The following is a 27,595-nucleotide window of genomic DNA, read 5'->3' as shown; positions in this document are numbered from 1 at the left end:
GAAGTCAATTGAGGACAAGCCTCAAACCAATAACCCAAACTCCTGCTTCAAGAAACTAGAAAGCAACAACAATAAGAAAACAAACGTAATAGTAACAGAAGGAAGGAAATAATAAGGAAAAGAGTAGAAGTCAATAATAATAAAAAATAGAGAAGATTAATGAAGAAAAAGTTGGTTCTCTGAAAAGTTCAACAAAATTTTAGCAAGGCTGACAAAAAGAGAACATACAGATTACCAATATTAGAAACGAAATGGGATATCCCTACAGACCCTGCAAACAACAAAATAATAATAAGTACAAAAAAATAATAAGTGATTATAGCTAAAAACTCTACACACAAATAATTTGCCAATTTAGATAAAATGGATCAATTCCTCAAAGCACTCAAATGACCACAACTCATTCAATATGAAGTGGATAATTTCAATAGCGCTATAACAATTAGGAAATTCAGTTTGTAATTAAAGCCTCCTCCAAAAAAGAAATCTCCAGGCCCAGATGGTTTCACTGGAGGATTCTATGAAATGTTTAGAGATGAATGAGCACCAATTTGCATAATCTTCTTTGGAAAATAGAAGAAGAAACAATTCCCAGCTCATTCTCTGAAGCTGGTATTAACCTGATACTAAATTCAGACAAAGATAGTAAAAAATAAAACTACAAACCAATATCTGTCATGAATATAAATGTAAAAATTCTTATTGAAATGGTAGCAAATAGAAATTAAACAACATATGAAAATAATTATATATCATGACCAAGTGGAGTTTATTCAAGGGATATAAGACTGGTTCAATATTGGAAAATTAATCAGTGTAATCCACCATATTAACCAGCTAAAGAAGAAAAATTATACGATCAGATCAATTGATGCTGAGAAAGCATTTGGCAAAATTTAACACACACATTTATGACGAAAGCACTCAGAAAAATAACAGAGGGGGAGCTTTTTCAATTTGATAAAGGACATTTACATAACACCTGTAATTAACAGCATGCTAGTGGAAAAAGACTAGTGCTTTCTCCTTAAGATTGGGAAGAAGGCAAAGGAGTCAACTACCACTATTCAACATAGTACTGGAAGCTTTAGCCAGCATAATAAGGCAAGAAAAGGAAATAAAAGCCACCCAGATAAGAAAGGAAGAAATAAACATGTTCCCAATTGTATGACAATCTTTGTAGAAAAACCCAAGAAATCTGCAACAAAATTCCCAGAGCTAATAAATTACCTTAATGAAGTTGCAGGGTACAGGATCATGCAAAATCAGCTATATTTCTATAGGCTAGTGTTAAAGAAGTGAAAACAAATTAAAAATACAATAACATTTATAATCACTCAAAGAATGAAAGACTTAAGTGTAAATCTAATAAAATATGTATACGACATGGCATGCTGAAAGCGACCAAGTGCTGATCAAAGAAATCAAAGAAGATCTAAATAAGTGAGAGACATACCATATTCATAGATTGGAAGATGCAGTATAGTTAAGATATCAATTCTCCAAAATTTGACCTGTAGGTTTAACATGATTCCTTTCAAAATCTCAGCAAGATTTGATGCAACTATAAACAATATTATTCTAAAATTTTTATCCAGAGAAAGGAATCAGAATAGCTGGGACAGTTCTGAAAATGAAGAATAAAGTGCATCTCACTGACAGTTCCTATTTTTTCTTCTGTGACTTCAGCCCCTGGCCATCGCTGATTGGACAAAGTGGAGCTAATCCATTAGCTAGCCTGTGATCCAAAAAGACAGCTCCAATGAATACTTTGGACCGAAAGAATTTCCAATATTGAACATTTGAACTGGGAAAAATGGCTAGAGTGGCTATGAAAGTAGATCTGGAAGTCCATGGAGTCAGGATGAAGGAAACAAAGATCATAGGCAAGGTGAAATTAAAGAGGAACAAACACTTGTAGTAAGCAGAGGGAGCACGGCAGTCAAGAGGAAACATGCAGTGTGTGGAGAGATCCAGAAATCATGATACAGACAGCCCCTGAGGGAATAGCTTTTGTTCTTTGTGGTTTTCCAGCTTTCATAAAGCCCAACTATGCAATGGTTCCTGCTCTTGGATTTCTGCGGGATTCCTCAGAGTATTTATATATCTCCTCTTTCTGAGCTCGCCTAATCTGGGCTGTGTCTCCTGTACCAAAGAGCTGAACTAACATAGTACAGTAAATAGACATCTCTCCCATTTAAAAAGAATAATACAATGGAGGTGGCAAGAAGTGAGCATTTGTTGTATCTTGTCCCACTGTTCTTTCTTCTCTGCCGCCTTCTCAAAATTAGGCCTTGTTCTCCTGCCAGCTTTTTTGGCTTCTGATCAAGTGAATACCCCAAAGTCAATTCAGGGGAGGAGAGAGCTCCTCAGGGGGTGGGCCTCCTGTTAGTCCCTGGTGTGCTGTGGGGGACTTGAACTATTCAACAGCTATTCAGTCGTTTTGTGGAAAAGAGAGAAGGATGGGCTGTGCCCAGAGTCTTTTCTTCTGTGTAGCTTTTAAAATATCCTCTTACTGATGGTACTCTGACAGGGAGAGAAAAGTTGCCTGGTTGTGTAGGAAAAATAAGTGGGAGAAGCAGCTAGATGGGATGTACATTGCCTGGGCCGGAGGGCCCAAAGAGCGGGATTCTGGCTTTGCCTCTGCCACTTAGTACTAGATGCATGTCATTTAATTGCGGCTTGGTTTCTCCATCTGTAAGGTGGAGGATGACAACCATTTAATATGAAAAACATTCATAAATCACACAGATATTTTGGTTGTTCCAACATGGAATGTGGTTTCTGCTTACATCTCCCTTCACTCCGTTCCTTGTTCCCTTTGTCTTGGTCATGCCAGCTTCCTTGATGTTTTATGAAATGTGATGGATCCTGTCTCTGGGCCTTTGAACTAGCTCTTCACTTTACCTAGATACTATTTCCACAGATATTCTCATCTCCCTTTTACCTGGTCTCTATGTTTATGTGTCCATTTCCTTTTGTCTGTATGCCTTCCTAGAATATAAGCATGAGAGGAATAGGGGCTTATTTGGCTTACCAATATACCAATAGAGACTGGAGCATAATAATGGCCCAATAAATATTTGTTGGATCGTTAAGGGGAATTATTTCTGGACAGGACACCTAGTATTGCTTCTCTAACGAGATACCTTCCTTGGGGCATCACAGTGGCTCAGTTGGTTAAGCATCCAACTCTTGATTTTGGCTCAGGTCATGACCTCAGGGTTGTGAGATTGAGCCCATATTGGGCTTCACACTCAGTGTGGTCGCTTGAGATTCTCTTTCTCCTTCTGCCCCTCTTGTGCACTCTCTCTCTCTCTCAAATAAAGAGAGAATCTTAAGCAGGTTCCACACCCAGCACGGAGCCCTCACATGAGCCAAGCTGAAATCAAGAGTCTGATGCTTAACCAACAAAGCTACCCAGGCGCCCCTGTTGCAAAAGTGTCTAAAGGGAATTTAAAAGAATTCTTCTTCATTGTTTTCTCCTCCTCCTCCTTCTTCATCATCACCATCATCATCACATCACCATCATATAAGTAGCCAATAAAAATTGAGTATTTTATGTGTGCTTTGTATTTTACTAAATGCTCTGTAGCACTATTTTAAAAATTCACAACAACCCTATGAGGTACGTATGTATTATTATTATTATTTTCATTTTAGAGATATGGAAAATGGATTTTAGAAAAAATAAATATCTTTTGCAAGATCTCACAGCTAGTAAGGGGCAGAACTGTGTCTCTAACTCTGGGCTGAGTGATAGGAAGCTCACAACTGCTCAGGAATCTTGCACTTGAAAGGTACCAAGGAATGAAGACCCATTTGTGGTTCAAATGAGTCTTCAGAGTCCATAGTCTCTCATGGACTCTGAGAAACAAACTGAGGGCTTCAGAGGGGAGGGGGATGGGGGAATGGGATAGGCCGGTGATGGGTAGTAAGGAGGGCACGTATTTCATGGTGCACTGGGTGTTATATGCAACTAATGAATCATCGAACTTTACATCAAAAAATAAATAAATAAAAGTAAAAAATTAAAAAAAAAAACTCTTCAGCTCACAGGGGTATTGACAAAACTACTGGTCAAGTGCAGTTTGTCTTCAGGAAAGGGACATAAAAAAAGAAATAAACGTTCACGAAGCAATTTCTCTGTGCCAGGACTAGGCTGGGATTATGACATAATATAATGATGCTCTCTGGTTGGTTATTTTGGCTGGGAAACAAGCAGAAGAGGTTCACTCCTGGAGCTTAAAGAACTTTTGATAATGTGAGGGTGCTCATGATTAAGTATTTGCACTGGAAAAATACTCCTTAGAATTACTCTGTAGCATTCCACTCTGAAGATTTGGGTAAATCCACAAATCTCCCAGTGCCACCTACACATTCTTTGGGTTTAAGCTCAAAATGGTTCCATCTCAGTGCCTGAGAGATCAGCTCCTGAAAATGTCTTGGTCTTTCAAAACCTCGGTTGGGCATCTGGATAGCTTTTCAAAGGATAGATGCCCGGGATTCCTCCTCAGAGATCCTGAGTCAGAATCTTTGTGGGTGCTACCCTCCCTTTTTATGGTAATTCTGTTTTCATGATTTTCATTTACATACTGTGCAAACACGTGTCTTCCAAAAAGTCATTCTGTACATGTTTGCACATGCTGTTCCCTCTATCTAAAATTAATTAATCTGCCTTCTGCGTCAAGCTATTTCAAAAGCTTCTTCAAGCACACTTTATCCAGAGCCTTGCCTCATTTCCTCAGTGGTTTTAAATGCCTTTCAGTAGAACAGAGTGGTTAATCAAAAGCATGGTTTCTAGAGGCAGACACCCTCTGTTTGAATTCCAGTTCCAGAATGGGCAAGTTATTTAACCGTTTTATGTTTTAGTTCCTCATCTATAAAATGGGGATAATGACAAATACTCACGGGATTACTGTGAGCATAAATGAAGTAATTTACACAAAGAATTTAGACCAAAAACTTACTCAAAGTAGGCGTTAAATCAATGTTAGACATTAGCCGGGATTTCCATAGCACTGTATACAAATTTCCGTGTTATCATTTATCACTCTATACCATAGTACCTGATTTATGTTCTCCCACATTAGATTATAAGTTTTTAAGGGATAATTATAGAGGACTTAAAGTCTGAGCACCTCCGTAATGTCTTTAATAAAGCACGACTGACCCTTGAACAACAAAGGGATTATGGGTGCTGAGCCCCCACCCCTGTGGTCAAAAATCCATGTATAACTTTTGACTCCTAAAACTTATACTAAGAGCCCACTGTGGGCTAGAAAGCTTACCAATAACACAGTCAATGAACACCAATTTTGTATGTTATATGTATTATATACTATATCCTTACATAAAGTAAGCTAGAGAAAAGAAAATATTTAAAAAAAAGAATCAAAACACATTTACAGTTCTGTACTATGTTTACTGAAATCTGCATATAAGTGGACCCACACAGTTCAAAACTATGTTGTTTAAACATCAAGCATATAGACATTCAACAATATTAATTGATTACAGGAAGAGATTTCATTACCTTCCTAATGAATGGTGGTTTGCTAAAGAGGAGAGCATAAGGATTTAAGGTGAAACATACCTTGGATGAATCCTGGCTGTGTTATTTGGAACAAGTTAGCTTCCTGCATTAGTCATCTTGGGCTGCTATGACAAAATGCCCATAGACTTGGTGGCTTAAACAACAGACATTAATTATTGACAGTTCTGGAGACTGGGAAGTCTAAGACCAAGATGCCCACAGATTTGGTTATTAGCGAGGACTCTCCTCCGGGCTTGCCTTCTCATTGTATCCTCACATACTGGAGGGAGGAAGTTCTGTCTCTTCCTCTTGTGATAAGGGCAGTAATCTCATCATGGGAGCTCCATCTCCTTGTCCTCATCTATACCTAATCACCTCCCAATGGCCCCACCGCTTAGTACCATCATTTGGAAGTTAGGGTTTCAATGTTGGAATTTTGAGGGGAAATAAATATTCAGTCTGTTATACCTCCCCAACTCTCTGCTTCCTCACCTGTACTCATCCAGATTGTTTGATGAAGACTAAAACAGGTAATATTTGTGTAATATCTGGCATAGTACCTGATACAGGGAAGACCCCCAATAAATGAAGGCTTTTGCTTATAACCTAAGATAAATGCATGACAGAGTTATTCATATGCATGAAGATCTCAGAAGCTTCAGAATTGGCTTGCATATGTATGTGTGTGTGTGTGTGTGTATATATATATATACACACATACATACACACATATAAATTATATATATGTATAATTTCCTAAGTAAAACTGATTGTTCATAGTTTTATTATATTTTTTAGAACTCAAAAACTTCTTTGTTTTCTGAGGAGAAAAAATGGTCATTGTTTTCTCTTACACATGAAAAAAAATAGTCTTTCTGGATACGTGAATGGATGTTTCCAGGCCCATTCTGTATGTTTTATGGGGACACTTTGTCTGTCCTTCAATGGTATACATTAAGGAAGTGTTAAAAATAAATACTCCTGAAAACTTTTTGCTCGTTCCAAAGAATCATTCCTGCTTTGCAACTTGTGCTTTTTCAACACCGAGATCTTACACCTAACAGCAGGAAATGAAGTGTTGATAAAAGAATGTTCTTCAAGGGCGCCAAATAGATAGATGCTTGGGTTCCTTTTCCTCAGCCCTGTGAGCAGTGGGCTGAGAATCTGGAGACCTGAGTCTGCGGACTCGTGTTAAAATTATAAAATCTCGTCACACCTTTGGGTGCCATATTAGCTCTTCTCTACATGATTGCAACTCACATCTTAGAGAATTGTGTATTCCTTAAGAGCAGAATACTCTTCTCACTATTATTCCCAGTAGCTACCACAGAGCTTGGAACATTCCTGGCTCCGTGGGGTAATGGGGAGAGAACTGAACCACAGGAAGTCAGGTCAGGGGATCTGAGAACAGAGAAGGTTTGTGGGCATCGTGTTTTTATTAGAATACCGTGTTTACTTGGAGGGTCCCCTATTTTAAACAAATTGGAGAGGCCCCAGGAAAGGATAACCAAATGATTGAAAGAATTTAATGTGGATTATTTAGCTAAAGGCTTTTTAAGACTTCTCTTAACTCAGGGGGAGGGAAATTGCTTTGCTTCAATGCCATGCATTTTTCATCTGTTTATGTTTCAAGAGCAAACCTAAATTGGATTCTCTTCAGGGCCTGGAACCCAGTGGGTGCTCAGGGAATATGTGTGGAATGAATGATTCAGTGTTTTCCTCCTGGGTTGCCGATTTCTGGCTAGCCAAGAAACTGTCTTCCTCTTTTAAGGTCTGGGCTATGCTAAGAGGCTGGAGGGGCACACGAAGGAAGATGGATCTGTAAACCAGGTATAGTCACTCTATTCAGTATTAGGGAAGATGTTTCTACTGAATGGGGTGTGTGTGTGTGTGTGTGTGTGTGTGTGTGTGAGTGTGTGTGTGTGTGTGGTGTGCACACAGCATGTGTGTAAGTGTTTTGGAATAATAGAAAAAATATTTTTGGAGGAAAATCATTTCTAAACCACAAATTGATTTGACACAGCCTTAGAAGAGTAACTGAAAGTATTGTTAGGGGTAGGGCCCGGGCCACTGGGAAAGCATCTCACTGGTTTGGAGTAACTGGGTGGGGGCCCTGGAAACTTGCTCTGCCCTGTCGCCTGTCATTGCTGGTTCGCTGTTGCCCTCTGCTGGCAAAACTGTTGTCATCCCAGGAAACCACAAATCTCACGGAATTCCTAGATTCCCTTTCAGACTGGGGTGTCCAGGCCCTTCATCAAATAGGGGAATGATGCTAGTGCTGGGGAACAGCAGTGACAACAGCAGATGTGGCAAACCCTTGGCCAAGAGACGCTGGATCTCACAATAAGATGATGAATCTTATGGTTTTGGTTTTTCATGCCCTGCTCACTTGCTAAGACCATGATCCCTCTTGGCTCTGAGTTGGGCATAGTGAGGGGACCCAGATAGGACTAAAACACCTCTCTACACTAGGGGGTCTCTCATCAAATGTGGGGGAACAAGAGGATATTCTGGAGGTAGGCATCATATAGAGCAGATTGTAACTTGGGCCACAGCTGAGGCTCTGATAAAAAGCTTGTGTGCCTTTAATGCAAAGAAAGATGACATCTACTTTGCGGAGCTGGGGTGGGGGGTGCTGGAGACTGGTGAGGGTGAGTCTCCATGAAATACATAACATTCAAACTGGGGACTTGAAGGATAGGTGAGACTGTCTTTTAAAGAAATCTCTTTATCATAAAAGAATATGTTCATTGCCAAAAGAAATTAAACTCTGGCTAATGAAAGCATGAAAATAAATGAAAGTCATTTGAAATCCCAGCACTCAGAAATAATCACTGTGGCCATTTTGATCTATGGATTTGTTGTTAGGAAGTTGGAAGTATACTGAAAGTAACATTTTGTATCCTCTCTTTCTTTTACACCCCATGAACATTTTCCCATTGTTACTGATTAGTTTTTGAAACTGTGCTATTTTATGGGGGAGTATTTCAATGTGTAAACGTGAGGATAGGGTTCCCAAACAGCCTGAGCCAAGGCATATGGCTTGCACAGCACAAGGATTGTTCATTCTGTACTAATTCATTTGAGAAATATTTTTTGGACACATGCAACCTTGGAGACACGATGTGAAGAACTGACTCTGTCTTTGTGGAGTTTATAGTATAGGAGACGAGGCAGACGTTAATTAGGTCATCATAGAAATAACTGTAAAATTGCATCTGGGATACGTACTATGAAGGAGAAATGTGTGGTGTTATGTAAGTGTACATTAGAAAGAACAGAAGTAGTCACAGAGGTCTGGGAAAGCTCGCCTGAGTAAGGATTAATTGAGTTTAGCGCTACAGCAGTTAGGCAAGGAACCTCAGGGGGAAGCAGCTTATCCAAAGTCACTTTAGTCGGAGTGGGCGTGTTAGATACAAGAAACTGAAAGATCAAGAAGAATGAGTGGAGAGACTTGACCTGAGATGAGGTTGAAGGTAGGGCTTGACCATGGATAGCATCTTAGACCAGGTGAAGAACTTTTGTCATTTCTTCTAAGAGCTCTGGGGAACAGTTGAAATGTTTGAAACTAAAGTAGAGAGGTGAGGGCCAGATTTGTTTTTGCAAAACGTTCCCCTCATTGCAGTATGGTGGAGAAGTTAGGAGGGAACAAGAGATGTAGGTAAACTGGGTCTAGGTGACTAGTAGCCACACCTAGTGAGAGGGTGACTGTGATAGTCTAAGCAGGAGATGAGGGAAGATTGGATCAGGGTAGTGAAGGTCAAGATGGAAATAAGTGGGTGGTGTTGAGAAATATTTTGGAAGTCAAATGTTTAGGACCTGGCAGGTGAGGTGAGGAAAAGGGAGAGTCCAGAATGACTCCCTCCTAAGTCTTTGGCTTGCATAACTGGAAGGGGAGTTCTTCTCCAAGATTGGAAACACCAGTGGAGGACAAGGTTTGAAAGGGATAGTGATGTGTGTTTTCTCAGGGGAAAGGTTTCCCAGAGAGAACAGTCCCAGGAGTGATACATATCACCACATCAGTTCCTTCCAGAAGTGGGTTTTACCACATTCTCATACCAACTGAAGGACCCTCTATTTGCGGTGGATGGTACTGGGAAGAAAGCCAATACCATGGCTGGGTTTTGTGTCCCTACCTTGTCTTTAAAATGAGGGCAATAGCATCCGGTCCAAAGGGTTGTTGTGAGGATTAATAGGACCATCAATATCCAAGGACTTTGTAAATCTCCACAATACGTTACTGTTATTCCTATCCCTATATTTGCTGTGGATATTGTTGCCAACCCAACTTCAATTATGTTAATATTGGGAATATGAAATTCAATGTTTTTTCCATGAGTTATTTGGGGAAAAAGGTGTGATTGAAGTCTAAATAAATACATATACCACCCAGGAGCTAGAGATGTGGCCCCAAACTATTTATAAATCTGTGTGTTTACTGAATTCAGACTTTCCCGACATGTAAATTATGCAGAATCTGTGTCACATCAGAGCACTCTGTGTTCCTAAAAAGAATTCTCTTTTTTTCCCAAATCCTTTACCTTTTAAAATAAATCTCATTATGGAGTGCTGACATTTTCAGTAAAACCATTCAACCAAAAGCTGTGGTTTTTTTAGACTAAAACCAAGTCTGGTTTATTAGGCAGCAGCTTTAACTTGCTGCTAAGTAGATGCAAAGCTATTTAGAGAAATTTATGTAGATATCTGATAAGACATTTCAGAGTCCCCGGTCTCTCTCTGACTAAGACTGCGAGTGTTAAACAGATGATCTAGAATTCCTTCCTTTTCTCAGTGCATCAGGAGTTGAGTATGGCCGTGTTGTTGGAATGGATGGACACTGCCAAACCGGGACTTAAACCAGATCTGTCAGACTCTACACCACCGATTCTACTATCATAATCTAGTTGCCTAACTCCAGATGTGACGTTCTTCAAAGGACGGTGGGGGATGTAGAGCTAATACTTAGCCACATCATGGCCACCATGCAATAGGGCCTCTATCAATGATCCCAGCCTACTTGTTTTTCCTTTTTCTGTTTTTCTCTCTCTTCTTCTCTTTTAACTTTTTTTTCTCTTTTTTCTCTTCCATATGTCCACCTATTACATAAACCGATTTAACTCCTGACTTTTCTTGCCTGTGTTTAGGTTATGCTATACTGAAGGATGGCATATATTTGGGTTGCCCAAAATTCCTTAGTGACTGAGATCTCTGCCAGTGATAGTAACAGCTGATTATAGAGCACTGATTAAGGATCATTTCCCTTAATCTTCTCCCCAAACTTAGGAGATGAGTGCTAGTATTGTCTCCATTTCACAGATAAGGAGCATGAGCCAAAGATAGGTTAAATATCCTACCTTACAGAGTTAGCAAGTTATAGTTTTCACCCCTGCCCTCATCTAGCCCAACAAACTCCACAATTTTTGATTAGCGCTCATTTATTCACTCAACACATATTTATTTAGTGTAGGCTATTTGACAGAAGCTGGATAGAGTGAGTAGCCCAAAGGACACAGTCTCTACCTTCATGGAACATGCACGCGCGTGTGCGCGCACACACACACACACACACTGAGCTCACACTGACTGGCCTTGTCCTACCCTCTGTACTTTGGTGTCCATTCTGATCAGTCTGTGTCCACATGGTACTTACTTCTGAATGTTTTACATATCATTCCTTCTTACAAAAAGCAATGGGTCCACAAAAGAAGAAGGATCAGGATGATTGGAGAGAGCATGATAGAGGGCCAAGTTTATTTAGAAACTGAAGAAATACTCTTTGCATGAGGCCTTTGAACTATGATTTGGACAGTTAGGGTTCTTAGCCTGCTATGATATAATGCTGTAGTCCATAGGTAACTTGGATTTGCTCCTAAGATCAAAGAGATGCTATTTAATAAAATAAACAGGGGAGTGATGTCATTCTGTTTGTATTTTAAAAGTAGCACTGTGGTTACTGTGTGAGAATGAATGGGAGTGGGATGACCATACTATCTTTACATTTGATTGATTCTGTGTAGTGAGGAGTCAAGTATGAGTCAGTCACAAATCATCCTTTTCAAGTCTCTTAGGGGGAAAAAAAAACACGTACTGAAATAATTCTTATAAAAGTCATGAGCACTATATCCTAAAGACTATAATAGATAGACAGCAAAAGTACTATGGGTGAGAGGATTTACAGACCATGCGTACTTTCTTCTAACCAGACACCACTGTTTGGATTTCTTCTTGTTTTCTCTGGTGGAGTTCTGTTGGAGTCAGAATTTTTTATGCATGCCCTGAAAGGCTCTCAAGGCCAAAGCAAATCAATGTAGTAAACACTTATCTAGTGTCTACTTTGTCCTTGGCTCATAAGAATACCACTTCACTTGTTCAAGGATATGATAGGATGAGCAGATGTAGTGATGGCTTGGGGGTCAGTGCAGCTGTGTTAGTCTCCATTTTATCTACACTCAGCAACATAACTTCTGGGGATTAGAGAAAACTAGTGTGTGGTAAGTAAGGTTTATGGTAAGAATCGAGTTAGAAAAATAGACATTTTGGTGTCCTTATAGGAAGATGAAGGTTTTCTAGTGAACAAGGAAGATGTGAAGGAACCTGAATCAGGTGGCTGTCAACATGATACAAACTTGTCATTCCCCTCCTGAATCCCTTCATGGGTACTCATCTCTGCAATCATATTTTTTCCATAATCTTCCATCTTCCCTCCTCCCTTGGTCATGGAACTGGACTGAGAGAGAGAAGATGGCATTAGCTGTGCCTCAATCCCTCTTCTGAGGTGATCAAAGCTCCCTATTTTCTGTGTTAGTAGAGATAGTTCAGTGAGTGCCATTATCTTTAACTTGGAAAGTCCATGCCATTAACTCCTATTCTCTCTGATGATTCCTGCAGGATAGACCACTGGAACAATGAGAAGGAAAGGATTTTGCTGGTCACAGACAAGACTCTCTTGATCTGTAAATATGACTTTATCATGCTTAGCTGTGTGCAGTTGCAACGGATTCCCCTGAGCTCTGTCTACCGAATCTGCCTGGGCAAGTTTGTCTTCCCTGGGATGTCACTGGACAAGTGAGTGTGATGTCTTAGATTTGGAAAAGTGGTTTGGTGGGGGTGTGTCATGTAGGGAGGTCAATCATAAAATTCAGTTTAGTATGGTAAGCTGGGTGAACACAAGGGAGAAAAGTGAAGCTCTACAGTTGAATTCATCAATTTTTGAGTTTCTAGTCTATGTCAGACACCAGGGATACAACTTTAAGTAAATTTGTACTTTAATATGAGACCATGAGAAATAAATGGTTGAATGTAGGGTGGAAAGAGCTGTGGGAACATGGAGGAAAGATTTTCAACCTAATTTGTGTGGCAGAGAACCAGAGAGGCTTTCCTGGAGAAGGATTTGAGCCTATATTTGATGTTGGGTAGGAGTTAGCCAAAGAAGGAAAACAAAAGTTTAACATTCCAAGCTGAAGGAACAGCACAGCCAATGGAGTAGAGGTAGGAAAGAATGTAATGCCTTTGGAAATTGAAATTATTCTGTAAAGTTGAGTGGACAGAATCTATGATGGTTAATAGCTCTTATTGAAAGAAGTCTCTTTGAGATCTTCCCTGGAAACTTAGTGGAGATGACAACTATCTCAGAGATATTGACATTCACCAAGATACCTGGTGAAAGCTATAGAGAAGGGTTGCTGAACTAAGCTCTTGTTATGGTCTTGGAAAGAACTGTCTTTCCTAACTATTTTATATCTAAGCCAGAAGAACAGCAGTCTTCCTCTGAGCCTTTGAATGTGAGATTCTCCCATTGAATGGTGAGCTCCTTGAGGCCAAGTACATTTTTTTGTTTGTTTGTTTAGTTTTGTTTCTTTAAACACCTGGCCTTGGGCCTGGCACATAGTAAGAGCAGAAAAATCTTTTTACAATGTTGAAAAAAGCACTGTTCAGTCAAGTGGTTGGTTTCCTTAAAAAAAGCACACCATATCAAAGACCTGTTTTTTAATTTACTTTTCATGGATGTAAGATGCGACAAATTGATTTAGTTCGCTGACTCTTTGAACTGGTGGATTTTTCAATAATATAACCAATTGTAAGTGTATTTTTAAAGATCTTAAAATGTTTATTTTCAGGCAATCTCTCTCCCACCCCAGACTCTCAGTTCTCAAGCATTATCTCCCTAGGTAATAGCCAATTGTTGTTGTTTTAAAGAAATAGTGTGCAAATATACAAGAATACGAATGTTTTGTATGTATTTATGTGGGTTTATACATACCTGTAAGTATATATCTTCACATGCACATTTATCATAAATTATTTTACCCAATGGAAACACATGTCATAAACTGTTCCACCTCAATATATTTTACCCAGTGATACACCTTGGAAATTATATTATATAATCATCTATAGATCAACCTCAGTCTTTTTAATAGTGCAGAATATTTTATTTGAAAGCTAATTTATTTATCCAGCCCCTCATTAATGGATATTTATTTTTACCTATGCTATTACAAATAATGCTGCTATAACTATTCTTGTGTACAGGACTTGGCACAAATGTGAAAATGTATCTATAATGTAAATTCCTGTAAGTGGAATTGTTAGGTCAAAAGTCTTGTGAATTTTAACTAATAGATGTTGTCAAATTACCTTCTACACAGTAACACCAATTTACACTCTATATATTACTATAAAGTATATTATATTATGGAGTGTATTATATTATTTACACTTTATACAAAGTATACGAGTATCCTTTTCCACATATCTTCACCAATATCACACATAATGAATCTTTTCTTACTTTGCCAGTGAGATAAACATCTCAGTTTTGTTTTAATTTCTATCACTAGAACTTGAAGGAAGCTGAGGGTGTTTTTCTTATGTTAGAAAGCCATTTCATTTATTTTTCTGTGAACTGCTTATTTGTATCAGTGACCCATTTTTTTTTTCTTTTACTGGGATATTGAGTTTTTTCTAATTGATTTGTAAGAACACTTTATCTATAAAAGAATTTGACCTCTTTTCTGCCTTATATTTTACAAATATTCTTCTCGGTTTGTCATAGCTCTAACTTATTTTTTTTTCAATTCAATAAATTAATTTTATATTTTACGTTATGTTCTAGTTCACATACACGTCATTTTCTTTCACACTGATACTAACATGTAAATACAATTTGGTTGTTCTATTTCTTTTTAATAATAATATTTTTTATTATATTATGTTAGTCACCATACAGTACATCCCTAGTTTTTGATGTAAAGTTCCATGATTCATTACTTGCGTATAACACCCAGTGCACCATGCAATACGTGCCCTCCTTAATGCTCATCACCAGCCTATCCTATTTCCCCCCACCCTCCCCTCTGAAGCCCTCAGTTTGTTTCCCAGAGTCCGTAGTCTCTCATGGTTCATTCCCCCTTCTGATTACCCCCCCCTTTCTTTATCCCTTTCTTCTCCTACTAATCTTCCTAGTTCTTATGTTCCATAAATGAGTGAAACCATATGATAATTGCCTTTCTCTGCTTGACTTATTTCGCTCAGCATAATCTCCTCCAGTGCCGTCCATGTTGCAGCAAATGTTGAGAAATCGTTCTTTTTGATGGCTGAGTAATAGTCCATTGTATATATGGACCACATCTTCTTAATCCAGTCATCTGTTGAAGGGCATCTCAGCTCCTTCCATGCTAACTTTATAATGCTATTTATTTTTTTTTTTACTTTCTGTGAATTTTAGGTTGTCAAATTTATCAGTCTTTCAAATCAACTTTCTAAGTTTAATTTCTTTTTGTGGAAGGTTTTCTCCTCATTGAAATTATAAAATATATTCCAAGTTTTTTTTCTAGTGTTTTTATAATTTAATTTTTTAAATAGTTGAATTTGCATTTCATCTAGAATTTAACCTTAAGTGAGGAAAAAGATATGCAATCACCTTTATTTTTTACCTAAATGGCCTGTTAGATTTCTCAGCATCATTTGTTCAATATTCCATCTTTTCTTCTGTATCATATAAACTTTATCATGTGTATTTGTCTTTATTTCTGGAATCACCATTCCATTTATATCTGTTTATCGAAGTACAAAGTGGTTTCCATTATTATAATCTTTTATTATGTTTTAATATCTGATAGAGTTACTCCTCTGTTCTTTTTAAGAATTTTTAAAGAATTTATGTTTTTTATGAATATTTATTTTTGTCAGCTTGCTTAATTAAAAAAATCCTCCTATTTTTAGTAGGATTCTCAAATATTAAATCAATCTTGCATTCTTAAGATAAACACATTTAGACATGATGTTTTGTTCTTTTTACACATTGTTGGATTCAGTGTGTTAATATTAAGGAGTTTTGTGTCTATGTTCATGAGAGATATTGGTCTATTATTTCACATTTGCAATATTTTATAAATATTGGGTTACTTCGTAATTCTTTGATTTTGTGTTAATTTTGGTAAATTTTATTTTTCAAGGAATTTGTTACATTTATTGACATTGTTGTATTTGAAAGTGTTTGTTAATAACATGCCATTATTGTCCATTAATATGTATGAGATATTTAGTGATATCCCTTTTCTTTTCTGATCTTGGTGCTTTGTGTTTTCTCTTTTTCTGTCAATGGACCTTTCAGTTTTTTTGGTTTTTACAAGAACATGCTTTTCACTTTGTTACTTTTCACTGTCATTTGATTTTTATTTTGTTGATTTCTGCTCTTTGATTTATTTTTTTTCCATTCTCCTAATTACTTTTGGTTTACTTTTTTCTTTTTTCTTTTTTTTTAACTTCTTAATTTGAAACCCAAGGACATCAATTTTAGGCCTTTCTTCTTTTCTGATATGAGTATTTAAGGCTCCAAATTTTCTTTTAAGGACTGTCTTTACTTGATCTCATAGATTTTGATATGTTGTGCTTCTATTATCATTCAGCAAGTAGTCTCTAATTTTTTTTGTGATTTCTTCTTTGAACCATGAATGCTTTAGAAGTTGTATTGGCTAGTTTCCAAATATTTTGAGTTTTCTTAAGATTTTAATATTACTTAATTTTAATTTAGAGAATATATGGCCTTGATTTTAATCTTTATAAATATATTGAGACTTCTTTTACTGATTGAACAATAATACATCTTTGTGAAGGTATCATGTTCATTGGAAAAGCATTTTGTATATAGTTTTCTATAAATATTAATTAGTCATTATGTTTGACAACATTGTTTAAGCTATCTATATTTTTACTGATTTTTGTCTAGATTTTTATTTGTTATTGAGAAGGAATATTTAAATCTACTATCACTATGGGGTTTTCTTGTTGCCTCTTTAATTTTATTATTCTTTGCTTCATGTATTTTGAGAGTCTGTTATTATGTACATACACATTTATGGGTAATATGTCTTCCTGAAAAATTGAGCTTTTTTTTCATTATGAAATGTTTGTTCCTATCTCTAGCAGCATTCTGTGTTGAAATTTATTTTTATATTTATTATTATTATATCCACTCCATCATTTTTATACTTATTTGTTTGCATAGTAAATCTTTTTTTAATCCATTTGCTATCCACGTCCCTACAAACTACATTTCTTATAGAGATCACATAATTGAATCATGCTTCTAAACCACTCTGATAATCTCTGCCTTTTAATTGGAGAGTTTAGTCCCTTTATATTTTATATAATTTTAATTTGATAGAAGTTGAGTCTACCTATTATTTATTTTCTGTTTCCCCTTTCTAATTTTTATGCATTTATCCTCTTTTCAGCTGTCTTTTTAAATTATTTAAATCTTTTTCATAATTCAATTTTAATATTCCTGTTGGATTTTTAGCTATAATATTTTATAGAATTTTGCGGTTGCTTTAGGCAGAGCTTCTCAACGTCAGCCCTGTTTGCACCTTGGGCAGGACAATTCTGTAGTGCGGGAAGCTGTTCTGTGCGTTGTAGGATGTTTAGCAGTAACTCTGTCTTATACCCACTAGATGCCAGGAGTACCCTGCTTCTCTTATGACAATCAAAAAATGTCCCCAGACATTGCCAATGTACCCTAAGGACAAAATCACTCCATATTGAGAACCATTGCTGAAGGAATTATAAGTATTTAATTTTTCACAGTCTACTTAGAGTTAATATTGTAATGCTACACTTCAAACATAGAAACCTTGTAAACATATTGTTCTAGGAATGTGAATGTTGGATATGGTATGATAAAGTTGGTGTGGCCACAGGAGAAAATGAGAAAGAAGTTTAGAAGAAATAAGTTTATTATACTCACAGATCCAAGATAGGGATCACCATTTGCCATATAGGGCTACAGGGAAAGTCACCAGTGTCGGTCAGTAAGCTGAAAGGGCAGAACCTATGAGAGAATTTAGACCATGGCCTTTACTGGAGTTTCCACAAGAAGGACAAGGCATGGCAGGGTAATCAATTTGGGGATTGGCTAGTTTTAATAATTTTGGTGAACTTTAAGCCATAGGGCTAATCCATTGTTTCTTAGTATCTGACCCTGAATTGACTAAGGCAGAAGAATATTGCCTCATGGGGTGCATGGGCCGGATAGAAGAGGTATGGCTCTGGGTTGTTTTATATGCATATCAGTAGTGTGCTCTGAATTGGACCCTTTGCTATCTCTAAGAATTGGCTAGCCCCAAGAGGGACAGTCTCTCCCCAGACAGTAAGGCTTCCTTAATATGCCAAAACATCACAATATACATTAAATAGATACCTACCTACCTAGCTACACACACATATACAATATGCATGTAGCACTATTTATATCCCCTCCTCACTGAACTTTATGGTGCAGTTGTCATGCATATTACTTCTGTGTACATTTTAAATCCCACACAATAATGTTATAAACTTTGCTTTAAGAAATTTTATGTGGGGCACGTGAGTGGCTCAGTTGGTTAAGTGTCTGCCTTTGGGTCAGGTCATGATCTCAGGGTCCTGGGATGGAGCCCCAAGTCGGGCTTCCTGCTCAGTGTAACATGGGGAGGTGTCTGCTCCCTCTCCCTCTGCCCCACTGCCCCACTGCCCCACTTGTGCTCGTTCTCTCTCTGTCCTCTCAAATAAATAAATAAAATAGTTTTTAGAGGAAATTGTATGTATTTCAAAGAAATTAGGATATATAATTGTATTTTTAATAGATATTTTCATTTCTGATACTCTTTATTTGTTCTAGAAGATTTAGATTTCTTCTTGATGCCATACTCCCTCCATATGAAAAATTAATTTTTAGTATTCCTTGTACTGCAATCTAGTGGAGATATATATTTTTAAAACATTTTTATTTAGCCTTCATTATTGAGGAATATTTGCTCTAATTAGAGAATTCTGACTTGACATTTTCTTTTCTTTTAATACAAGCATGATGTTGTTCTACTGTCTTCTGGCCTCCATAATTTCTGAAGAGAAGTTCACAGTTATTTGAACTACTATTTTGTGTATTATCTAGCTGCTTCAGCATGTTACTTTTATTTTTAGTTTTCAGAAGTTTGACTGCAATGTGCCTAGGTATGTGTGTGTGCATGTATGTGTATTTAATCTTGTTTGGGATTCCCTGAGCTTCTTGCATTTAAAATTTGTGTCTTTCAACAAATTTGGAAAATTTGGGGTTATTACTTTTTATTTTATTTTATTTTTTTTAAAGATTTTATTTATTTATTCGACAGAGATAGAGACAGCCAGCGAGAAAGGGAAGATAAGCTGGGCGAGTGGGAGAGGAAGAAGCAGGCTCATATCAGAGGAGCCTGATGTGGGGCTCGATCCCATAATGCCAGGATCACGCCCTGCCGAAGGCAGATGCTTAACCGCTATGCCACCCAGGCGCCCCGGGGTTATTACTTTTTTTTTTTTTTTAAGATTTTATTTATTTATTTGACAGAGAGAGAGCCAGCCAGCGAGAGAGGGAACACAAGCAGGGAGAGTGGGAGAGGAAGAAGCAGGCCCACAGCAGAAGAGCCTGATGTGGGGCTCGATCCCATGACGCCGGGATCACGCCCTGAGCCGAAGGCAGACGCTCAACCGCTGTGCCACCCAGGCGCCCCCGGGGTTATTACTTTTTAAAACTTCTTTTGTCCCATTCTCTTTCTCTCTTTTGTTTTCTTTCTTTCTGATATTTCAATTGTATGTATAATAGAAATTTTGGTATTATCCTACGGGTATCTGAGTCTCTATTTTTTTCGAGTCTCTTCTTTATTTCATCTTCAGATTGGCAATTTCTATTGATGCAACTTCACATTTACAGACATTTTCCTTTGTCATTCCAGTCTGCTATTAAGTCTATCAAGTATTTTTTTATTTCAATTGCTCTTTTTAAAAAAAAAATGTCCATTTAGTTCTCTTTTATATTTTCTATTTCTCATAAAAGACTTCCTGTATTTTCTTTTCTTTATGGGCCTATTTTCCTTTATCTTCCTTCACATAATTACAATAATTACTTTAAAGTTCTTCCTGATAATTCCAACTTATGGGTCATCTCAAGGTTGCCTCCATTGATGGTCTTTTTTAAGAATAGGTCATATTTTGTTGGTTCTTGGTATACTGATTACTTTCAAATTTATAGCTCCTGGCACTGTGGAGACTTCCTTTATTTACTCTCTAAAGCCATAGACAGAATTTTTATGGGGAGGAAGATGGATCTTTCAGTTTGTTTTTTTGTATTTTGTGCAGAATTTCTAGTTGTTATCTTTAAAAGAACTAGTCTGCTGGGCATCTATGCCTAGATATTGAATTTCTATAAATGCTTTTATAAAAAGCATCTTTGGAGATATTGTTTATTTTTCTCCTTAGATCTAATTAATATCATGAGTTATGTCACACATTTCTTAGTATTGAAACATTTTTGTACATTCAAGGTACAAATCCACTTAGAATTATTATGTTATAATTTAATACTCCATTGAATATTCATTGCAAGTTTTGAAAGTGTTTTTTTGTATCAATATTCATTAATTTGATATTTAGTTTTCTTCTATTGGGCTATCTTTGCATATTTGGGTATTAATATTAGCTAATTTTTAAAATAAAATGTTTATTTTTTCTTCCCCTCTCTTGATTTTGCCAAATAAAGAAATGGCTTTATCTTTTACTTAGGTGATTGGTATATTTCACCTATGAACATGGCTGGACCTGGTGCTTTTTAAGGAGGAGTAGCACTGCAACTGTTTCAATTTTCTCTATTGTACTGGCATGTTTAGACATTCTCTCTCTTTATAATTAGTTTCTTTAATTTATTTTTTACTAGAAAATCATTCCATTTTGTTCAGGTTTCTAAATTTTCATTGAACTGAGCAAAGTAAGAAAACAGGTGATTAAAAGAATAATAAAAGATTATTTTATGTGTAATACTTCTTTCCTTATGTGGGGATTTGAGTAGCTAATAGTTTATTTCAAAGTACCACCTCTTGAGTTTACTCGTTCATTATAGAAGAATTCATTTTCCCATTTATTATTTTTTATATTTATTTGTATTTCCTATTGCTCTATTTGTGTCTATTCTGTTGTGCATTTTGTAACTTTTTCACTTAAAGTTTATTTAGAGTTCTTTATTAGATACATAAGTTTTATGAGTGTTAAATTTTCTTTAATTATGCTTTTCCAGATATAATGTTTTATTACATTTCATACACTCTTTTATTTTTGTTTCCTTTATCTTTGATTCAAGGATATGATTAAGGTAACTTTTTTTTTTTTTAAGTTGGAAGGGTCTTTACTCCTTTGAGATATATTATTAATTTCTACTTTTATACATTGTTTTTAGAGAATGTCTTCTCTCTGTGTTTTTGGATTTACTGAATATTTTTACATTTAAATAGTTAATTTTTATCCACATTTCATAAGTACTCGAATGTGCAGTTTCTGCTTCTTTGTATAGAATTTGATAACTGGTACTTAAATCCACTATCATTATATTATACATGTCTTCTCTGTCTTTGCCAATTAATTAATTAATCAATTATTATTTTTTGGCTACTTGATCTGTCACAGATTGAGAGAAGAGAATTAAATTTTCCTTAATTACTATGGTTTGTTTTTTTTCTTACTTTTGTGACTTTACATTATGAATTTTGATACTGTCTTGTTTGATGTAGAAACATTTACAGAATTTGACATTTATTTTAGATTGTAATCTTTTTCATTATAAAACTTCATTGTAAAGTTTATTTTCTTTAGTGCCTTGCCTGTTTTTGTTCTTGCCTGGTGAATATTGTAAACCTTAAGTTGTTTTTCTTTGAATTTTCTTCATATGTATTTGCCAAGTTCTTACTATAAACCTGAGTGTCTGTTTTTCATATGTTCTTATATACAACATATAATTTAATTTTACTTTGTGATCCAACCTGGGGTTCTTTTCTTTAAATTGGTAGGATGAACCTACATACATATAATGATATGACAGTGATAATCTTCATTCTGCCCTCTTGATTTTTGTATTATTATATTGTTTTAAATATATTACCATGTTTTCTAGAGTTCCTTTGCTTTCCATTAAGTGTTTTTTTCTTTTTTTCAAAGATTTTATTTATGTATTTTTGAGGGAGAGAACAAGAGAACAAGAGAGAGAGAGAGAGAGAGAGAGCTCACCTGTGCATGAGGGGGGAGAGGTAGAGAGGGAGCGAGAGGGAAAGAATCCTAGGCATCACTCCATGCTGAGCACAGAGTCTGTCACAGGGCTTGATCTTCAGATACTGAGATCATAACCTGATCTGAAACCAAGAGTTGGGTGCTTAACCATACAAGCCACCTAGGCGCCCTGAGTGTATTTTTCTTTTAACAAGAAATTTTGTAGTTTATCTTTTTCTATGGATGACTCTAAGTATAACTTAGAACAGTATTTTTTTTTTTTTTTAGATTTTATTTTATTTATTTGACAGAGAGAGAGACAGCCAGCGAGAGAGGGAACACAAGCAGGGGGAGTGGGAGAGGAAGAAGCAGGCTCCCAGTGGAGGGGGCCGATGTGGGGCTCGATCCCATTAACGCCGGGATCACGCCCTGAGCCAAAGGCAGATGCTTAATGACTGAGCCACCCAGGCGCCCCTAGAACAGTATTTTTATCCTAGCCTTTTTGACTAATATCTAGTGACTTCCTAATATAAACCCATTTACCTTAACAAATAAGAGCCCATTTCTTTCATCTCCTTTTTGTACTTCTCGGTCATTCATTTTTTTAAAAAACATGCCTATACTGATCATTTTTAGTTACATCAGTGGTTATTTAAATATGTTTCCACTTGATGTGTCATCTTAAGTAGCTTACATTGAACCTCCATTTTGAAAGATAAGAAATCTGCATTTTCGTACTATTCCCACATTCTCTCATCTTTCATCTCCCTTCTTTCATTAGTTTTACCAGACAAATTTCATTTTTTATGACATATTTTATTTTATTTCCCACGAGGCACCCAATTATTACCACAGGGAGTTGATGTAATTCCAGCCCTCCTAATTAACTTGTGTGGCTTTCTCCAGATTTGCATTCTGGGGTTAGGGAGAGAAAGCCTGTGCCAGCAGCTGGCATGTTGGTAAATGTAAAGGGCTTTCCCGGGCCTCTGGAAGTAGGAACGCAATACGACGAAGGGGTGGTGTTCTAAGTTCTGCTCAGTTTTCTAGCAAACCTCCATCATCGATTTCTGGACTAGCAGTGGAGTCCCAGGTTTCACAGCTGTTCACTTTGTTTCCTCCTCTCTCAGAGGTGACATTAATCATCATTCTGCCTCATTAATAGTCTTATTGTAAGGTTCTAATGAGATAGCTTGAAAGCGTTTTGTAATATGCCTCATAGATATCAGCTGTTAACAAGTTCTGATTTTTCTCCCAGATAAAAACTTTTGTTAACGTGGAACTAAGAAGGTTGATTTGATTGTTGTCTTTGTTTCCAAGTCAGTTGGCCCTCCTTGGCTGGGCGTTAAGTCACCATTATAGGGTCGGAGGTCAGGCAGCAGCAGGCAGAGAAAGAGGAAGAGGCAAGGGAAAACCACCTGCTGAATAATCATAAGCTGAGTCCAGAGGAAAGCTTGGACAGAGTCAGAAGAAGTTCCTTTGTCGTAAGAAAATGCAGTGATTTCACATTAGCTTCCTCTGGCTGTAGGTGGTAATGCTGACCTTGCTTACCAAACACTTTCACCTCCCCTGTGCCATTTGCCTTTCAACCCCCAAGAATAAACAGGGCTGAGTGAATACATTTAAGAGATGAGACAAGCTGAAAGAGGGATTGGGGCACCGTCAGCTGTTTAGTATCAGAGCTGGGTTTCGGAATCAGTTCTTCCAACTCCCTGTCCAGTGTTGTTTTTGGATCAATAATATTTTATTTGCTTCTCTTTCTCTCTCCATTCCCTCCCCCTTCCTTTCCAGTCTAGTCCCTTCTCCTCTTTCTTTCTTTATGATCTTGCCTCTCTGTTTTTCATCCTGTCTCTTCTCCTTTGCTCTTCTCCGTCCTTCTGGGTGAAAATAATCACCCCTGTTAACGTAGCTCTGCTCCTCTAAAGAAGTCACAAAGAGGGCTATTGGAACGTGCAGAGCATGTGCCAGCGAATCCCATATACTGGTGCTTACAAAACAAAGTTGTTTTGTTTTATTCGCTGCTTGCCTTTTGGCTTCATGTGAAGGAGGGAGCAATGGCAAGAGAGGACTAGAGGCTGTGAATCGGGTATTTGTGAGATGAAGGCCAATTCTCTTTGGATCAGATCATTAAGCATAGACAAAAGCAGAAAAGGGTAAAAGGCCTGGTTTATCCTCTAGGGCAACTAGTTGCTACTACGTAATGTTTGTTATTGTTTCTTATCTGAGACGGAACCCTACACCTTATTTCTATCCTAATTCAATTTATTTTCAGATTTTAGTTAAGAACCCATTTTCACCATCCTGTTGTGTCTGTAGCCTTTCAGAAAAGTAGAGGAGAGGGGCACCTGGGTGGCTCAGTTGGTTAAGTGTCTGTCTGACTCTTGATTTCAGCTCAGGTCATGAGATGGAGCCTGTGTTGGGCTTTGCACACAGTGCCAAAGTCTGCTTGAAGATTCTCTCTCTCCTTCTCTCTCTCTGCTCCTACCCCCTACCTCTCTCTCTCTCAAATAAATAAATAACTCTTAAAAAAAAAAAGTGAAGGAGAGAGAAGACTAGGATTCTGTGAGACTAACTAGGTTAAAGCTACGACTAACCTTGACCACACCAATTTTCTTACTGTTCAAATTTGGACAATGCGCTTTAATTCCTGGGCTTTCAATTTCTAATTTATAAAATGTCAATAATAAAAATCCTTACCAGGCCTAACTCATAAGTCATTGTCAATTTAAATGATGAATGTGAGAGTGTTTTATAAATTGAAAACTGCTAAAATAAAGTAAGTTGTCACTTACAGAATTCCAGAAATCCATACCTACTTGTTAACTGCCCCATTTAAAAAAAAAATATGCCCACAAGAACTAATGGTGAAGAACCTGTGACTTTGAGTGGTCAAGCGACTTGGATGTAATCACGTAAATAGACGGTGGTGGAGCTGGAAACCTGAAGTCCTCTGACTTCAAATCCTCCTTTTGTCAAGCATCTGATTCCTACTAGTCCTCAAATGCATTGTCATTTTTGAGGATAAATGGGCCCCATTTCTTTGCCTCGTTCCTGTCTGAACTCTGACATGGGGAGGCAGAGTACAATCTAGAGCTTAGAGAGCATGTTCTGAAGTCAGGCTGCCCAGGGAACCGATCTTGCATCTACTTACTGGCGACATAAGGCAAATCCCACAACAGCCTCGGTCTCCTCATTTGTAAACTGAAGAGAGTAATAGTATCTATCTCATTGGTATGTGTTGAGAATTAAATGAGATAATACATTTAAAATGCTCAGAAAAATATCTGGTATGAGTGAGCACTCTGATACGTTGTACAGTAGAAGCAAACCTATTGCTTCTCTAGTAAGTTTGGTGGAAAGATACTAGTTTAGGATTCAGAAACCTGGGTCCTGATCCACTTTCCTGATGTCTCCTCCCTTTGCTGAGTCTCATTTTCCTCAATTGATAAAATCTATGAGGGTTTTTGTTTTGTTTTGTTTTTGGTTTGTCGGTGTTTTTGATATTGAAATTCTGTGCCTTTGCGGTACTCTACTGGTATAGCAAGTTTTCAAAAGTCACTCATCTTAGAGGGCCCGGTGACTTTACCTAATCAATGACTCCTGTGAAATATGTCTCTAAAGAGGGTTGTGCTGGAAAATATTGTTGCTGTCACATTGATACGCCAACAAACGCTGAGCAGGAAGGTCATGCCAAGAAATGTCTTCCTGCAAAAGTAGGCATCACACATTTATCTCTCCATGCTGTTTAAAATTTGCATTCAGCATAATAGAAGGGAGAGGCAGGGCTGCAAAAGTGAGGCTTGGGAAACTTCCTGCAGAGGTCACCACCCCTCATCCTGTCTGGAGAGATGCTGGTGGAAGCAGGAGCTAGCAGCCGTGCCGTTGACTTAGTGTCAGCACACGCAAGGCGGCAGGAGGGCATCCCAGACATGACTCCATCAGCTCAGCAGTGATCCCTTGGATCCAAAGGCCAGTGAGCTTCCCTGTGCCCCCAGAGTTCTAATTGGGCCGCTTTTTCCCAGACAAGAGCTTCAAAGTGCCTCTGCTCTGCTCTGGGTGAAACCGGCTCGTGGCCCAGGCCAATTCTGCTGTCTCTGCGTCTGTCAGTGAGTTCTAATCACTGTTATAAGTGTGGTTCTGCGGAACACCTTGTAAAATATTTTCCTATTGCTCCAGCAACATCTCCTGTCTAGACAATCTAATTATGAGCACAGAGCAAACAGCTGAAGTCTATTCCGCCCCCAAGGGTTGCCTAACTCCAGGAGTGGGGGCGGAGGATGGAGGGGTGAAAGGTATTGGTTGCTTTTTGTTGACCTGACCAGAAAATTGAGTGCTCCAGAAGATTCTGGCTAACTTTTAATTAAAAAGAAATGATCTGGTGGAAGCTGGAATTTTGTTGTTTTTCCAAACTCAGTGGAGGATTAAAGGTACCGATTTATTTCCCTCCAATCACATCTTTTTCTTGGCTTCAGAGGTGGTTTGTGGTGTTTGCTTTTAAAAAAACACAAAACAAAACAAAACAAAAAAAACCCCCACTGATTTAATAATATGCCCTCCCAGCAGCATGTTGCAAATAGAAGGCGGCCCCCTAAAGGTATGTTCTTTCCAAGTAGTAAGTCAATTACATTCAGTGAGTGTTTCCTGAGCCCTGGCCAGGTGGCAGGCATTGAGCATGACAAAGTGACGAGATACGGACTCTGTCCCCAAGATGTTCACAGGCTTACAAGAAGGCAGACACATATGCACTCATGCTTTAAACAGGCTTTCTTTAATGCGTCAGTGGAGAGGCAACAGTGTCGTGGACACAGGAGAGGGAGAAAGAATTTCTACTACAACGTATGGGGAGGTCTAATGGAGGAGGTGGAATCTGAGCAGATCTTTGCAGGATGAGCCAAATTTGGGCAGAGAGATAGGGAGGAGCAATGCAGTCCGGGCATAAGTAGACGAATGCCCAACTGGTGAGATCATGCCAAGTCCCCCTTGGGCCTGGGTCCTGGCTGTTGGGAAAGTATGGTGGAAGCTTCTGAATGGTTTTGAATCATAAGATGAGGAGTTTGGGTTTTAGTCATATTAGCCTATAAAGGGATGAATTTTGTGGGGGAGGAGCCTGAAACCATTGACATTCTGCTCAGGAAGATAAAGGTGGCACCCGTGTAAGAGAGAGTTTGAAGGAGACAGAAGCTGGAGAAAGGGGCTGGCTAGAGGAGAGATGGTCTGATGGAGAGACCTGAACTAGGCCAGTGAGTGGCAAAAAGAGGGAACGGGTGTGAGAAGACTCAATTGAAGGAGACTCTGACACATGGTGACTAGATTGGGTTTTCCTGATGTGGCAGAGAGAGAAGGGGACCGTGAGCCTCCAAGTGCAAGATGCTCTTCGTGTTTATTCCTGGGAAGCCTTACTGGCTATGGGATGGTGTTTGGATAAAGTGTTCACGTGACTGACATTTATTGAGCACTGACTGTTGCCAGTTGCTGTGCTGGGTACTGTGATGCCATTGTGATAGAGTTTCTGCTCTATCA

General features: G+C 37.8%; 1 protein-coding gene across 2 annotated transcripts in view; it reads left to right on the top strand.

Annotated features, from left to right (window-relative positions):
• TPRG1 (tumor protein p63 regulated 1) overlaps positions 1-27,595 on the top strand; it is a 146,915-nt gene that overhangs the window by 53,639 nt on the left and 65,681 nt on the right. For both annotated transcript variants that reach the window (XM_019794748.2, XM_019794747.2), the window contains exon 4: positions 12,425-12,601. In XM_019794748.2, coding sequence (XP_019650307.1) covers positions 12,425-12,601 — 177 coding nt within the window. The remainder of the gene's footprint in view (positions 1-12,424; positions 12,602-27,595) is intronic.

The sequence above is a fragment of the Ailuropoda melanoleuca genome, chromosome 1 (assembly GCF_002007445.2).
Source record: "Ailuropoda melanoleuca isolate Jingjing chromosome 1, ASM200744v2, whole genome shotgun sequence".
Lineage (NCBI taxonomy): Eukaryota > Metazoa > Chordata > Mammalia > Carnivora > Ursidae > Ailuropoda > Ailuropoda melanoleuca.
The sequence above is the reverse complement of the archived record's forward strand: the minus strand, read 5'-3'. Positions and strand labels throughout refer to the sequence as shown.